Source organism: Podarcis raffonei, chromosome 12 (assembly GCF_027172205.1).
Source record: "Podarcis raffonei isolate rPodRaf1 chromosome 12, rPodRaf1.pri, whole genome shotgun sequence".
In the NCBI taxonomy this organism is placed as follows: domain Eukaryota; kingdom Metazoa; phylum Chordata; class Lepidosauria; order Squamata; family Lacertidae; genus Podarcis; species Podarcis raffonei.
Window position 1 is genome coordinate 39,599,128 of NC_070613.1, and position 15,967 is coordinate 39,615,094.

Here is a 15,967-nt window from a genome sequence, read left to right on the forward strand (position 1 = left end):
TCTAGCATGCCACATCGAAAGCATTTCTCATGGCAATAGGCAATGCAGCCATAAAGTGTAATACAGAAACACATAAAATGTGCAAGTCACCACGCTGTAATTCTTAGCTTTGATTTGTTACCACCATCTCTCACCATTCAGTTAATTTCAGCTGACTCAGCTTTTCCATTCTGAGCAAATCTTCACTGTGTTGTGTGGAGTGGCCTGCTAAACATCTGAAAAATATTTGCCAAAAGTGTTTCCCTCCCAGGTTTTTATTGTGAAATAAATAAAGAGCATTGTTCTTTTTTTTTTGCCCTCTACTTATCATTTAAAGGAAAAAAATAGCAGCCTCTGACAACTTGTTTCTTTCTCAAGCAGATATTATTTTAAATTTCCGAACAACGTACGTCAGCAAGTCTGGCCAAGTAATATTTGAAGCGAGATCTATTTGTATCCACTATGTGACTACCTGGTTCATCATTGATTTAATTGCTGCACTTCCTTTTGACCTGCTTTATGCTTTTAATGTCAATGTGGTGAGTATGGCCTTTCTATCCCACTTTATCTCTACTGTTCTAAAGTGTCCCTTTTGTGAATGAAAATATTACTCTTCGCAGGCAAAAGAAAAGCACAGGGCCAGTGTGTGTGTGCTGTACCCTCGAGTGCAGCTTTTTATCTCTTCCAAGTACATGAAGTGTTTTGTCTTGAAGTGCTGAAGAAGCAGTTGTGGAAAAAATGTAGCAGTTAAAGCAAAACCTTAGGTATCAAACTAAGGGGAATCCTCTGGACCTATAAAGTCTGCTGTACTTCGTGCACATGTAGTCTTTTTTTTTTAAGGATCTCCATGTTCAGCAGGACGCGGGTGGCACTGTGGGTTAAACCACAGAGCCTATTACTTGCTGATCAGAAGGTTGGTGGTTCAAATCCCCGCGACGGGATGAGCTCCCGTTGCTCGGTCCCAGCTCCTGCCAAAATAGCAGTTCGAAAGCACGTCAAAGTGCAAGTAGATAGATAGGTACCACTCCAGCAGGAAGGTAAACAGCGTTTCCGTGCGCTGCTCTGGTTCGCCAGAAGCGGCTTAGTCATGCTGGCTGTATGCCGGCTCCCTCGGCCAATAAAGCGAGATGAGCGCCGCAACCCCAGAGTCGGTCACGACTAGACCTGATGGTCAGGGGTCCCTTTACCTTACTATGTTCAGAGAAACCCTTCCAAAACACAAATGTCTAAGGGGAATTTGGGCCAATCTTCTACACCTACACTGATGTGGAATCTGTGGTCCCCTAACTCTGACCTCCAGCTTCCTTCATCCATCATGCTGGTAGAAGCTGGAGTTCAAGTACATTGAAGATGGGGAGGGGTGCCACAGGTCCTGCCCTGCCCTGAGTTATGTAAGCCAAGTAGAAATACCGGGGGGGGGGGGGAATCTTGCTTTTAAAAACTACCGTATTTTTCCGTGTATAACACCCCCCCATGTATAAGACTCAAATTATTTTTGGGGACTTAAATTTAAGAAAATGGGGGGAGATGACCCAGAGTTGTTGAGATTTTTTTCGGGAGGATTGCCCAGAGTTGTTGAGCTAACTCTAAACAGATTTAAAAACGCTGACCACTAACAATTGCTCACATCTCTGAACAGCAGCCGGAAATCAAATGCCCAATTGCCGCAGTGACAGCCAATCCACAGCAGCCGTTAATTCAGCGACCTATCACCCAACCAATTTGTGTGGCAGCAGAAAATCCAAAGCAGAACTTTTAGCAGCCAACTATCACACACCAAATCACCACTGACAAGCTCCTGTTCACAGTGGCAACCAATCACCCGTCACCCACATTCACTATCTGTGTATAAGACGAGGCACGTTTTTAACATTATTTTACGGTTAAAAAAAACCCTCGTCTTATACACAGAAAAGAACGGTAGTTGAAAATGCTTATGAGATCAAGTGTGCTATCCGTTATTTTTTTGGTAATGGAATTACTGAAACATATTCATGGCAACTAACTTAAGAATTAATAATTTTAATTATACACACAAACACACACAGTTAACTTTCTTGTATCAGTTATCCCCACCCCAAGAGATGTTGGGAATTGATGTAAGCTTGTGAAGGCTTCAAGGTTCATCAGCATTTGGGGCTTTGGGGTGGGAGAGTCAGTTCACTCAAAACCCATTAAGCCACAATCTTGATATGCATCTGAACATTCACTAGACTGTACAAAAAAAACCCATTCAGGAAGTTATTTTGCCACACTAATGTTTAAACATTTTCATATTTTGCCTCTAACATGCCCCCCCAATTAATTTAGGTTGTATTGTACATTGACTTTTTAATAATATGCTATGTTTTACTGAAAAGCAGGATACTTGCATAGTTCCTACGTGATGTTGACTCAGTTCTGCAAACCAGTAGATTAGGGGGAATTCAAGTTTTTCTTCTTTAATGCCTTAATACTCTCCTGTCTCTAAAAATCTTTATGCATGATGCAACGATGCTTACCCAGAAAACTATTCTACCTTAGGCGGCCATGAATGTCCTGCACATGCATTAAGAGTTTCCTAAATCCAGATTTTACTGGGGGGGGGTTATTTGGAGATACAGATGAAAGCCTTGTGAATTGTTGGATTGTTATTTAATTGATAGTCTTATATGTAGAGTAAAGGAGCCAACAAATGCTGATAGAGACTTCTTTATTTTTAATTATGATTTTGACGTGAAGGATTTCTAAGCATCTAGCAGAATACTTCCTTAGCAATAATTAGCACAGGGGATGTACTTTCATTTGTTGTTTTTGTTAAAGCAGAGGCTGGGGAAGACTATGCAGCCTTCTGACAGCATGCAGTTAGCTGAAGTCTGAAATTTTAAAAGCATTGAGATACATAAGAGCAGACAAGGTCTGCTTACTTTGGTACTGTGGCTAAACTGATCTCTACCCATGGAGAGGTCAGCACTCCTTCTCTCTTACAAGGCTAGGTAGCTATAAATTCTTCTTCCTTTTAAATTCTGCTTTCAGTGAGTTCAAAAGCACGCAAGTTCTGATCACAATAAGAGCTAGGATCATTTTATATAATTAGTAAACTGTGCAGTAAATTTTTGTGTGTGGATATCTAAGGTGTAGCTGGAAATTCTCTAGTGGAGCAGTGGGGAACCTCATCCCAGGCAGCCCTGTATCGGAAAGTTTTTAATGCTTGATGTTTTGCTGTGTTTTTTATATTTTGGTGGAAGCCACCCAAAGTGGCTGGGACAACCCAATCAGATGGGTGAGAGATAAGTAATAAGTTGTTGGGTGAGGTATAATCCCCGTTCTGGGCCCAATAAGCACAGGATGCCTTTGCCCAGCGGCACTGTGGCCCAAAGATAAATTCTGGGCAAGTATCACTTGCCATGCCTTCTCCAGACACTTTTTTAGTTTTAGTGTTGCGGTTTTTAGCAATGAAGATTCTTGCAGTTGCTAGGAAAAGCTTAAGCTTACTAGTCTAAATCAGTTAGCTATAAAGTGAAATTCGGCTGGCTTTGCATACATGAGTAATCAAATTTAGCTAGGCAGAGAGTAGGAGTGCTGACTCCTCGTTTTGTCTTTCTAAGTTGTGAAAATACTATATCTTCTGTATATGAATTTCAGATCTTACAGTGACAAACGGAACACTGCTAAAGGAAAAAAAAAACATTTGGAATGAGTAATGAGAAATAATTACACATGATTTATTACACTCATTTGCAAACCTATTATTATCACATAATTTAAAAAATTGGAGATTTAGTTTAATCCATCATAGAAAAATGTAATGTGAGCTCAAGTATATATAACTGATATAACTTCCCTTTAAAGGAGTATATAGAGGCCCCTCCTTTCCGATAACTGTCTTCTCAGTGGCCATTTTGCCTTTTGCCTTGTACCTGGATTTAGTCTTCCCTCCCCAAACTTTTTCCCTTTTGTAGTGTGGGCAAGACTCTGGTGTCTTTATGATCATAGAATCATAGAATTGTGGAGTTGGAAAGGACCACAAGCTTTATCTAGTCCAGCTCCCTGCCCAATGTGGGGCTCGAACCCAAGACCCTAAGATTAAGAGCCTCCTGCTCTACCAACTGAGCTACCTTTTAAAGTTGATACATGGTTTATTTACACATATGTACAACCTGGGCCAAGGATGGAGGGGTTCATAGCATCAGCACTCTAGGAGCGTCTTGCTTCTTCCATCGGCACATCCTAGATTCCAAGCAGAGATCCAACATCATGCTATCTCCCTGCTGTTTTGCTCCTCCTGGTCACATAACTCCTTACTCTTAAGCTGCTGGCTCACATAGCTTCTAGCTCTAGTTTCTCTCAGTTGTGGCTTTATCTTCAAACTAACTTGGAGCTGAGGGAGGGGCCCCAAACACCAAGTCCCTTTGATGCTTTGTCCTTTTAATGGCTTTGTCACCTCGTGCAAAAAGCTTAGCCTAGCCGAACACTTGACTTAATTAAAGGATTAGCTGGGTCTAGCACAACTTAATACCACAACTTAATACACACAGTTTGGAAGCACTGATGAAATTCTGACACCTACTGGACTCAGGAATTTAGGGTGTCTAGCACCCACAAACTCATAACACTAATATGCATAGGTTTACACTGCTAGGATGTAAGCCTGAGGGCAAAATTTAGGTTCCTATTATTATTATTATTATTATTATTATTATTATTATTATTATTATATAACTAGAAGTATTTCAAGTTTTGTGAGTTTCAAGAGTGACTATGTAACTCAGCTTCATGCATTCACCAGGGATGTGCATGGGCACCAAGGTCCACCTTGTATGTGTATCTGTGCATTTTTAAAAATTCTGATCTGTTTCTGAGTCACTCTGCTCTCCCACACTTTGGTCTGTTCCAAGGTTTTCTGTCTAAAATGGAGCTCTGTGTTCCTCATTCACTATAATGGGAAACCAAAAATGGCTGTAATATTTCCCCCTTTTGTCCAATGTGGGTAAAATTAACAGACACATAAGCCTTTCCAGAGTGGATTTAGCCTGCCAAATTGCAGACAAATAGGTCCAGGGGCTTTTTGTGGGGAAGGAAGGGGGATACACTTTCAAGAGGTGTTGGAGTGGTGTACCTTCTTGCTTATACATTAAAAAAACCATGTAGCTTCAGACTGGCCTTTCCTTTCTGGTGCTTGTGTCCTGCAATAGGCTCGCAAAATGAGGCTAACAAAAATGTTGAGTTCTGAAGAGCTCTGGGATTTGTTTTTGTTTGGTTAAAACACAGTGGCATAGGGTTTTAAAAAAAAATTTAAACAGAACAGTTAACTTTTGAAGAAACCTTACGCTGCTTAAAAAAATAAAGAAAAGAAAATCCACCTAGAACTCTTTAATGCTCTGCATGTAATATTTTGGATAGCCTCACTTCTTGCAAAGTACATGGGCCTAGTAAAAAAGAAATAGAAATAGAAAAAAATTAGATCTGTAAGGTCGGAAAAGTATAGAAATGAGACAGTAACCTGAAGCACTTTCCTGTATGGAAAGACGGCTGAATATTACTTTCCCTTCTCACCCTTTCAGGTGTCCATCGTTCACCTTCTCAAGACTGTACGATTGCTGCGTCTTTTACGTCTTCTTCAGAAGTTGGATCGCTATTCCCAGCACAGCACTATCGTTCTGACACTTCTTATGTCTATGTTTGCGTTGTTAGCTCATTGGATGGCTTGCATTTGGTATGTCATTGGAAAGAAGGAGATGGAAAAAAAACCATTCACTTGGGACATAGGTACATGCTTTATTTCCCCTCACAGACTGAAAAGTTATACTTTAAAACATCGAAATGTTGCAACTTAAGGGGAGGGGGGGCACAAAAATTGATTTTGTATGATGTAAACTTCTGGCTTCTATGATCTTCTTTTTAACCCATTGGACTACAGAGTGAGGGCAGGAAAATGTTGCCTCACTCTGAATTAGTTTCATGCAACATTTCCCAAAACCAAATGAGAGTGATGGCAATACTTACTGCCTCACCCTGGTGTATTGTGTGATTGATTGATTGATTGATTGATTGATTAACATAAAGGTTTTGAGTATAAAATAATGAGACTGACATCAGCCAACCACCAGTAAGACTACAAAAACTTCTAGATCATTTGTAATTTAAATATATTGTATAGGCTTAAACTGAATTTATTAAGAGCATATTCTTTTCTCATAAGGAGATTTATAAGAACTGTGGCACAGTCTTCTCAAATTTGAGAACTTATCTGCCCCATTGTTTTCCCCGAGAGCCATTTCTCAGAGCTTCTCATCAGGTTAATTCTTCCGCTGGCAATGAAACTTGACTCCATTGACCAAGGACTCTGTGCATTACCTCTAGGAACTTAAAAAAAAGCAACAGCATTTTAACCAAATGTGCAGGAATCTCCTGAAAATCCATGCATTTCAGTTCTTTGCTTGCAAAAGTATAGCTCCTGGTTTTATATATATACAGTATATAAATCTCTCTAGACTAATTATTTGTTCCTCACTTTCTATATTCCGTACTTCCTTTGGAGAAAATGGAATTAATTTTGAGTCGACAGTGCTTTTGGTTACCTGATTCTTTAATATTTTCAACACCAATTTTAGGTCCTGATTTTCTGTGGGCTTAGGGCAAATCATAATAATATTTAAAAATTCTTTATAGTTTAGAGAGGTCTATTATGAAAGAGATCCCCTCTGAGCTCTTAGACGTATATGTAAGTGCTATTTAGATCTGTGCAGACAATAAGCAGATTACTCTGAAAATCTCTTGGCTGCAAAATGTATTCTATATTTTGGAACTTCATGATCTTGTAGAACTAGACAGCCGTAGATAGCAGGTTAATAGGAGGCCAAAAAGTCAAGATGCGTCTTCCTTGAGTTCATCAAAGCTGCCATAAATTATTTGTGCAACAGTCTTGAACAAATCTCCCACCTGTCAGCTATAATTTCAGCAGCATCTTAAAAGAGAAAGAAAAACCAGTTCAAAACTGTTTTGTGTATAATGATTAAAGGAAATGACTTACCTTAAGCAGTAAACTAATTCCATTTACTTTGAATAAGCCTCCTTTTGTCCTCTCCAGTCACTGAAATGTCTGCTTTTTACACTTACTCACCAAAGTGCATTGCTTTATGGTTTGTTTTTGTACTTGAAGGGAGGTCATATTACATGTGCCTCCTTCAGTATGTTTGAACCAGTAAGTGGTGGAACTTGGGAGTTTACTGACCTTTGGTCCCATGCTTCTATTTTAACGGTGCAGTACTAATTGTACAAAGTTTATTGTTGCATACTTGTGCTCCATCAGCGTCCTCAAGACAGCCACTAGGCTAAAATCTTTTCCATGATCATTATCGTCACATACATCATATTCTGAGAATACTGACAGAAAGATTTTAATGGTTGGGAAGCTTTCCTGGGCTGATGCTAGTGGAATCTGAAGCATTCATCATTCTCTTCATTAGTGCTTCTGCGGTCACCAGAAATTCTTGTCAGCAGCTCCGGGTATGCATTTTGAATATATCCTTGAGGGCATATATCTACCTCAGTTAAAATTCAAGTTATGAGTTTTTTACTTCCTCAGAAACAAATTACATTATTTAGGTGTAACTAACAAAGGCAGTAACAAAGGTGTAACTAAAGCTGTCGGTCTTTAAATCTGGAGTTTTAATTCCAGTCTGCAAATCTGGTACATCTGAATGTTTGCAAATTAAGCTGACTTTGGATCACTTCTGATATTACTTTCTCAAGATACAGGTACATGGAACACCTTTAGTTTTTTGCATGTGTGGCTTTTTTGGTGGGGGGAAACAGAAGCACAATTTGCTCTTGCTGTATTGTTGCATATAGATGTGCCCACCTGTCTCTTAGGGCTGGTTTCTCAGGTTTAGAAAATGCATGCTGTACAACCCTTCTTTGTTGCTGTTTAGCTCAAGGATAGTGTTGCATGGTTTGATGGTCCTTCATGTCAAAATTCCCTGCCTGTGGAGACTTGGCACACCAAAGAGAGAGATTTGTGTCTAGTCTTCTTACCAATGTGCTCATTTTCATGTCTAGGGAGTTTATGATGGAAGAGGACTTCCCATCCACTTTCTGAAGGGACAAAGTTCCAGGAGGGCTGTTTCATACCATGTAAACAAGGGTCTAAACTATTGTGTGAAGTTTTCCAGAAATCAGAGGGCAGGATTGGTGTCTGGGCCAAGATTTCAATACAGACATATTTGCACTCAGGTACCTTGCTTGACTGCATCTCCATGTAGGGTTTTCTTAAACAGCAAAACCATCATTTTGCCATCTTTTTGTAAGAGGGAATTTGTGAGTACAGTAGTACCTCTGGTTGCAAACTGGATCCGTTCCGGAGCCCCGTTCACAACATGAGCAGAATGCAACCTGTGTGCGTGGGCCATGATTTGCCGCTTCTGCGCATGCGCGTGACGTCATTTTGAGTGTCTGCGCATGCGTGAGCGGCGAAACCCGGAAGTAACCCTTTCCGGTACTTCCGGGTCGCTGCGGGACGCAACCTGAAAAGATTTAACCTGAAGCAAACGTAACAAGAGGTATGACTGTATTATTGATGAGGAATTTATATTATAATAAATAGGATTTATACTTTAGGAAAGTTATGTGACATCAGAGTGAATTAGGCATCAGTCTGGGAATTTCAAGGCAACCACTGTTTTGAGTCATGGAGGAAGATTTCAGTGAAGCAGTACAGGAGCTCATGGGACTGTTCCTCCTGGAGCTGGTTGGACATAAGTAGAGCCTGCTAGTTCAGGCCAATGCCCACCTGCATAATATTTTATTTATAAAGCACCTACAGTTACTGGATGCTGTGAAATTTTAAAAAAATGACAATTCTCAGCTCACATGTAACCAATATAATTGGAGTGGTAAGGGAACAGGCATGAAAAGAGGGGGGAAGGCAGTATGAAACAATAGATTCTGAATTTTTTAAAAGCACCGTAAGAGTTTGCAGAAGAAAATTCTGTTCAGAATTAATAGTTTCCCATAAGCTTTTTGAAAGATAGATACTAAGAAGCAGTGGGTTCCAGATGTAGGGACAAACCTGAACAGCTGGTAAGTAACAGCACAAAGGAAAACAGAAGCCTTGCAGAAGAGGAACATGTCATATAGTATGGCTTGAAGTTGGCTTGTTTTTTTTTAATAACCATAGTTATGGCAAAGCACAGTTTGTCTGGTGTTGAATGTCACAGCAAGCTGTGGTTAGTTTAAAGTGGAAGGGAAAAGCTTCAGTTGTCCTTCGAGCCCCAAAACCCATCCTGAATGGAAATAAAGACACAGTGGAGACAGAATTTAGTTTAAATGTTAATAGGCAAATTTTGGCCACAACTTCATTAAAATAAACAAATGTGACTGGTATTGGCTTAGGCATTGGTATCAAACTATATCTGGCTCCCGCCCCACCCTGCAGGAAGCCTGGAAGGGTAAACAACCAGCAGGGGGATCTTCGTCAGTGTATATTGACTGGTGCTCACCCCTGGGGTTCCTGGGGGTCCTGGCATGGCCCTAGCCCCTCTCCGGGCAAGATCCAGACCCCCGGATTCCTTTAACGGAATACCCTATTCATTGGAGGGGTGGGTGATGGCCGCACCTCCCCTCCCCACATTCCCCTAAACCAATGCCTAACCGCCAAACCTTACAAAGTTGTGACGATTGCTAAGAGGTAGGCAAAAACCAAGTGGCCAAAGCCATTTTGCCACAGTGGAAAAAAATCCTACCTGGCCCCCATTCCAAAACAGGCGACCAACCGAAGTCCAAAGCAAGGCCAAACACGACCTAATTAACGGGTGGATGGGTGGGCGGGCGTTTGGCAGCGCGAAGCAAAAGGAGGTCCCTACATCGTGCTGTCAAATAGATACCCCCAACCTTGCCACGCTGCTGATTGGCTAAAGGCCATTGGCATAACTGTGGCACCACCGGCTTGGAGTGGGGCAAGCCCCGCCCACAAGCTGGTTAGGGAAGAGTTTCAGGGCCAAGCACAACATGGACCCTCTGTTAGGAAGATCTAACTTCTCACACCTAAACAGGAGGAAAGGGAAAAGAGGAGGAGAAGTTTACATCCTCTAGTCTGACTGTGGCTTGTCCACATCACACAAGAGACAAAGCTAGGGGTTGGCAAAACTAGCCCCTGCTGGGGGCCCAGGCCCAGGAGGGGCACAAAATTCACCTATCAAACTATGGAGTGTATGTTGTATGGAATGTATGGCGCTGCAGCACTGCTATCGCAGCAAGATCAAACACGGGAGAAGCTTCCCGTCCTTCTTGCACCGCAGCACAAAGGTGTTTGGTATTGCAGTAAAGTGATTTTTCGGTGTGTGCTGATACAGTGGTACCTCAGGTTACATACGCTTCAGGTTACAGACTCCGCTAACCCAGAAATAGTGCTTCAGGTTAAGAACTTTGCTTCAGGATGAGAACAGAAATCGTGCTCTGGTGGCACGGCGGCAGCAGGAGGCCCCATTAGCTAAAGTGGTGCTTCAGGTTAAGAACAGTTTCAGGTTAAGAACAGACCTGCAGAATGAATAAAGTACTTAACCTGAGGTACCACTGTATAGCTCCTTGCCAAGGGTGCGAGGGACCCTAGCTACGCCTCTGCACCACACCGAACAGCCGTTCAGCATTTTGTGTGAAAGAGGCCAATATATCGAGAGGAGCATGATAGAGACAACATGAGTCAGCAGAAGAAGAGAAAGGCATAAATGTTGGACCAGCTTTTCAGTACCAGATAGATTCTACTTTATGGTCAATCAGAAATAAATGATGAGACTGCCTTTTCTTTACCTATGTAGCTTTTCTTCTAAAAAATGGTATTCAGCATGAATTAACATTTTTAACTCACAAATGCCAGATGCAAAAAGCAGTTCTAAGCAAGCGAAAAATCGCATTTGGCAGTTTTCAACCCTTGGGCGATCTAGCTTGAAGACTCACACCCCCTTATAACTTTTGGAAATTGTCAGTGTTAAAAGGGATTGTGCTGATAGTTTGCCCAATATATTAATATTCCAAGTGCTGCTGAAGCCTGTTGGTCAGTTTCCTTGGCTAATGAGGCTGCAGGTGATATTTTCTGCTGTTTTTCAAAACCCATTTTGCATTGTAACCAGGGAACTGCCTGTTCTCGTTGGCAAACTAGCAGCAGGCTCTTTGGATAGCAACTGGAGAATCTTCCGTGGAAACCTGTAGCTGACCTACTTCTAGCTTCCTTTTATTTAATTTCACTGTCACCGCTTCAGAGGAGGGCTGCCATACATTAGCAGAACTGGCACCCAGAATCACACTTTACCCAAAAGAGTAGAGCACAGCTGAGTTTTTACAATACAAATGCTTGGCAGGTATCTGATCTTTCTCTCTGCCCTAGCTTAGTGTTTCTGTTCTCAATAATTTTAACAGGCACAGAAGTGGAAATTCTGTTCACATTTACCTGGAATAAGTTCCATTGAGCTCACTGGGGCTTACTTCTGAGTAGACATGACTAATAATAATAATAATAATAATAATAATAATTTATTTATACCCTGCCCATCTGGCTGGGTTTCCCCAGCCACCCTGGGCAGCTCCCAACAGAATATTAAAAACACAATAAAATATCAAACATTAAAAATTTCTTCTAAAAATCAGATAGTTGGGAGGGTGTTCCACAGGGTGGGCTCCACTACAGAGAAGGTCCTCTGGCTGGTTCCCTGTCACCTCACTTCTCGCAGTGAGGAAAGCGCCAGAAGGCCCTTGGTGGCTGGGGAAACCCAGCCAGATGGGCAGGGTATAAATAATAAAGTTGTTGTTGTTGTTGTTGTTGTTGTTGTTGTTGTTGTTGTTGTGCTTGTGCTAGTGGACCAGACAGTGTTGTTTATTCCCCATCTTTCCATAGCCTTAAAAAAATAAATCTCATCCCATTGGTCTAAATGGGAGAAAAATGAATACACCAGCCCAAGAGCAGGGTAACACTCTCCCTTCCCACATTCTGGGGAAATGGTAAGGCTTTAGATCCCATAGATCCACAGCTCCATTGATCCACACCTGACATGCCCCTATTTCCCCCTCTTTGTTGTGGAAACACTGACAGCAGAGAATAATTCTGGGAGTTGACTTTCCTCTTTGAGGGCATAGCTCCCTCTCCATCCACAAAAAGAGCTCCACCAAATCCTACGAGACACCCTTCCAGGGACCATAGGATTGGTTCATTACCATTATCCTAATTTATAGGCAAGACAATTCATTCTTATTTATGGGCATAGCCTCCATAAGGCACCTTGCATAGTCATTAAATAAAATACATTTTAAAACGAGAAAATCAGCATGAAATTTTAAAACAGGTCAGTCAATTAAAAATATAAATGGATTAGGCAGTAAAATATAAGCCAGCAAAGTAAATTAGCGGTATTGGTCTAGATGCAGATTGACATGCTGATTTACTACATCAGTGAGAACAAGGACTAAGTTTTACTTGTTTGCGAAGAAATGCTTTAAGACTGTTGCAGTGTACTATAAAGGCCGAGTATCCTAAATAAAACGATGCATTGTTTGAAAAGAAAAAAAATAGAAACTCATTATTTTTAAGCTAATCACAATATCCCGAAGAAATCTGACATGGTTTTTGACGTTCTGGGAAAGGCAACCCTGATGTTTTGCAAATAGTAACAAGGGGAAAGACCAATTAAATTGATGGCAGTTTGTGACAGCAGGAGTTAATAGTGCTACAGGCTGGTACAATGCTACTTCCATGGAAAATGCAGTCTAGCAGTAGCAGACCCAAGTTTCTTCCAGGTAAAAATGGTAAAGGGGCCCCTGACCGTTAAGTCCAGTCGCGGATGGCTCTGGGGTTGTGGCGCTCATCTCGCTTTACTGGCCGAGGGAGCCGGCGTTTGTCCACAGACAGTTTTTCCAGGTCATGTGGCCAGCATGACTAAGCCGCTTCTGGCGAACCAGAGCAGTGCACGGAAACACCGTTTACCTTCCCGCCGGAGTGGTACCTATTTATCTACTTGCACTTGGACGTGCTTTCGAACTGCTAGGTTGGCAAGAGCTGGGACCAAACAACGGGAGCTCACCCTGTCACGGGGATTTGAACCGCCGACCTTCCTAGGCTCTTTGGTTTAGACCACAGCGTCACCTGCCACCGAGGTAGTCGCTAGTTATTTTGACCCTAAACTGTCTGCTTAAACAGAGGATTTTCTGCTAGGGCTATATTTTAAGTGGCCAGTTGATACACAGGCAGATTTATTGCAAATTTATTTTTGAATCTTTGTGTTTCGGCACTGTAAATGTGTAACTATCTTGTGTTTATTAGTTAAAGCTCAAAGAAGGGGCTGCAATTCAAGGCCCACTTACTTGTGACTATGAGCCCATTGAACACTGTGAGACTTATTTCCAAGCACACATGTGCAGAATCACATTGGGGATTAACTTGGTGTGTTGTGGAGTCTTTTATATAGTTTGTGGTAATTTGTGGAAATAAGTAGAGAGGTTGTGCATGTTTGAATGTTCCCCTTTGACGGACAGGTTTTGCTTTTAATCACAGTGACTTATTTTATGAGGCTGTTCTAATCATAAAGTGGTTGGGGGTGAGGGATAATCAAGTAAACAAACAGGATTCTTCTCATGGGTCTTCATTCTCCTCTTTGTGGGACGTGGGTGGCGCTGTGGTCTAAACCACCAAGCCTCTTGGGCTTGCTGATCGTAAGGTCAGCAGTTTGAATCTGCATGACAGAGTGAGCTCCCATTGCTATGTCCCTGCTCCTGCCAACCTAGCAGTTTGAAAACACCAGTGTGAGTAGACAAATAGGTATCGCTGAGGCGGGAAGGTAAACAGCGTTTCTGTGCGATCTGGCATTTGTCACGGTGTTCTGTTGTGCCAGAAGCAGTTTAGTCATGCTGGTCACATGACCTGGAAAAGCTGTCTGTGGACAAACGCTGGCTCCCATGGCCTGAAAGCGAGATGAGTGCCACAACCCCATAGTTTAATTTGATTAGACTTAACCTTCCAGTGGTCCTTTACCTTTACCTTTCATTCTTCTCTTAGTTTTGACTGTAAGAGAAGCGTTCAAGTTAGACTATTGGGGCGGCCATATTCCTTCCTAATCATTCTTTTTCCTAACAGATAATCAGAAATCATAGGTGACTCTCTCTCTGTCTCTGTGCTTCGTGGTGTAAGCAGTCATGCTTTTTCTGTGTTGTTCCCTCTAGAGTTTTGGAACATCATCATGTCTGATCACTCCCTGGGGGAATTTTTGCTGTATTTGTATTCACAGCATGCAGCAGCAAGGAGCCCCACAAACTAGTCACCCCAGGATGTGGGTGGTTTGATGCCCTATTTTGATTTTTTTAAAATTAAAAAACAGTTTTAAAGTAATGAAGCAGTTCACAATACTTGGACACCTAGTAAAGGGATTATCCAGAGTGCAGACCCCTAAGTGGACTCATGATAATATTCGTCTCATGATCCACCCAAATCTAATCAGGCGAGTTTGCTTTGGAATTTTTCTAAGATGCCTTCCCCATTGCTATACATCCTTCAAATGTCCAAGCTAGTATTCTGTGATCATTGCACAAACAGGAAAAGAAGACCTATTGGACCTTCTGCTCTATTACATGGTGGACCCAGCAACTAACAGTAGGATTACTGCGCATTGGTTACTGCTGTTGTTTGTTTGCATCTTGTTGGACCTAGCCTTCTTGTGCCATATATAAGTGGATGCATGCAGCAACACGGAGACAGATTGTGATTTAAGAACGGGGGAGGACTTGTAAAATGTGAGATATTTGTACTGCTGGCTGTAAATGCTACCGTCATCACCTATCCCAGCCTAGAAGCACATTTACATTTTCATCTAACACTGGAACTCTTCCCAGAAACGGTTAAACAAAACACGGTGTGAAATCATCCCTCTACCTACAATTCATTTTGGATGAGATTTCCGAAAGGTCATAATATGAGTCCAGTAATCCCCTTGATTTAGAGAAGCATTTGTGCACCCACCTATCTTTTGTGCTTGTTGATTAATAACTGTACGCACTTTAATTACATTGCCATTTTGAAAAACCATCTGAGAAATGGAGTGAAATAACTTTAAGGTCTGGATACAAACCATGAAGGAAAACTGAGATTCAAGGAGGCCTCTCCTTCGTTTTAACTGCTCTAAAGTGGTACCTCCTCCCCTCCACCTTCACAATTCAGGGTGTGCATGTCAGGTTTGCTTGCTGAGTTCCTGAAAAAAGAACACAGAGGACAAGGACCAGATGGGACAGTCTAAATGTGGTAGATGTGGTTAACACCTTCTCTGCCTGACACCAAATGCCCTGGAAATCTGAACGCTGATATCGTCCCCCACACTGACAAAGTTTAGGCGTCACCTTAAAACATACCAGTTTTGCTAGGCTTGTGGTGCCTAGATGTATATTAGAACAATGAGAGTTTTAGCACCAGCCATTGGATTTTAAAGGTTTTTATTAATCTGCTATAATTTTGACAATAATTCCATGATACCTGTGTTATATTGTAAGATTGTTGTTAGCTGGGCCCAAGTTTTGCCAGAAGGAAGGTGTGGAATGAAAATAATAATAGCATGGTAATAATTAATTATAACCTGAGTGACCAGGGAAGTCTTGTTGTGTAAAGCTCTATGAGCCTAGACTTTTCTCTGCAGACATCCACAGTGAACACATGGATGTCTGGTGCAGAAGCAGCAGCATGGCATCTCTGTACTGTTAACTAGTAATAATATTAATAATAAGTTATTATTTATATGCTGCCCATCTGACTGGGTTGCCCCAGCCACTCTGGGCAGCTTCCAACAAATTAAATCATCAAATGCAGTAAAACACCAGGTATTAAAAACTTCCCTGCCTTCAGATGTCTTCTAAAAATCAGATAGTTGACATCTGATGGGAGGCCATTCTACAGAGCGAGTGCCACTACTGAGAAGGCCCTCTGCCTGGTTCCCTGTAACCTCACTTCTCGCAATGAAGGAACTGCCAGAAGGTCACTTGGAGT

The 15,967-nt window shown here is 41.7% G+C and overlaps 1 protein-coding gene across 1 annotated transcript in view; it reads left to right on the plus strand.

Annotated features, from left to right (window-relative positions):
• The window catches only part of KCNH8 (potassium voltage-gated channel subfamily H member 8), a 162,710-nt gene that overhangs the window by 94,459 nt on the left and 52,284 nt on the right, over positions 1-15,967 (plus strand). Inside the window, exons 6-7 of the mRNA XM_053410068.1 lie at positions 361-518; positions 5,523-5,727. Of these exons, the coding sequence (XP_053266043.1) occupies positions 361-518; positions 5,523-5,727 (363 nt within the window). The remainder of the gene's footprint in view (positions 1-360; positions 519-5,522; positions 5,728-15,967) is intronic.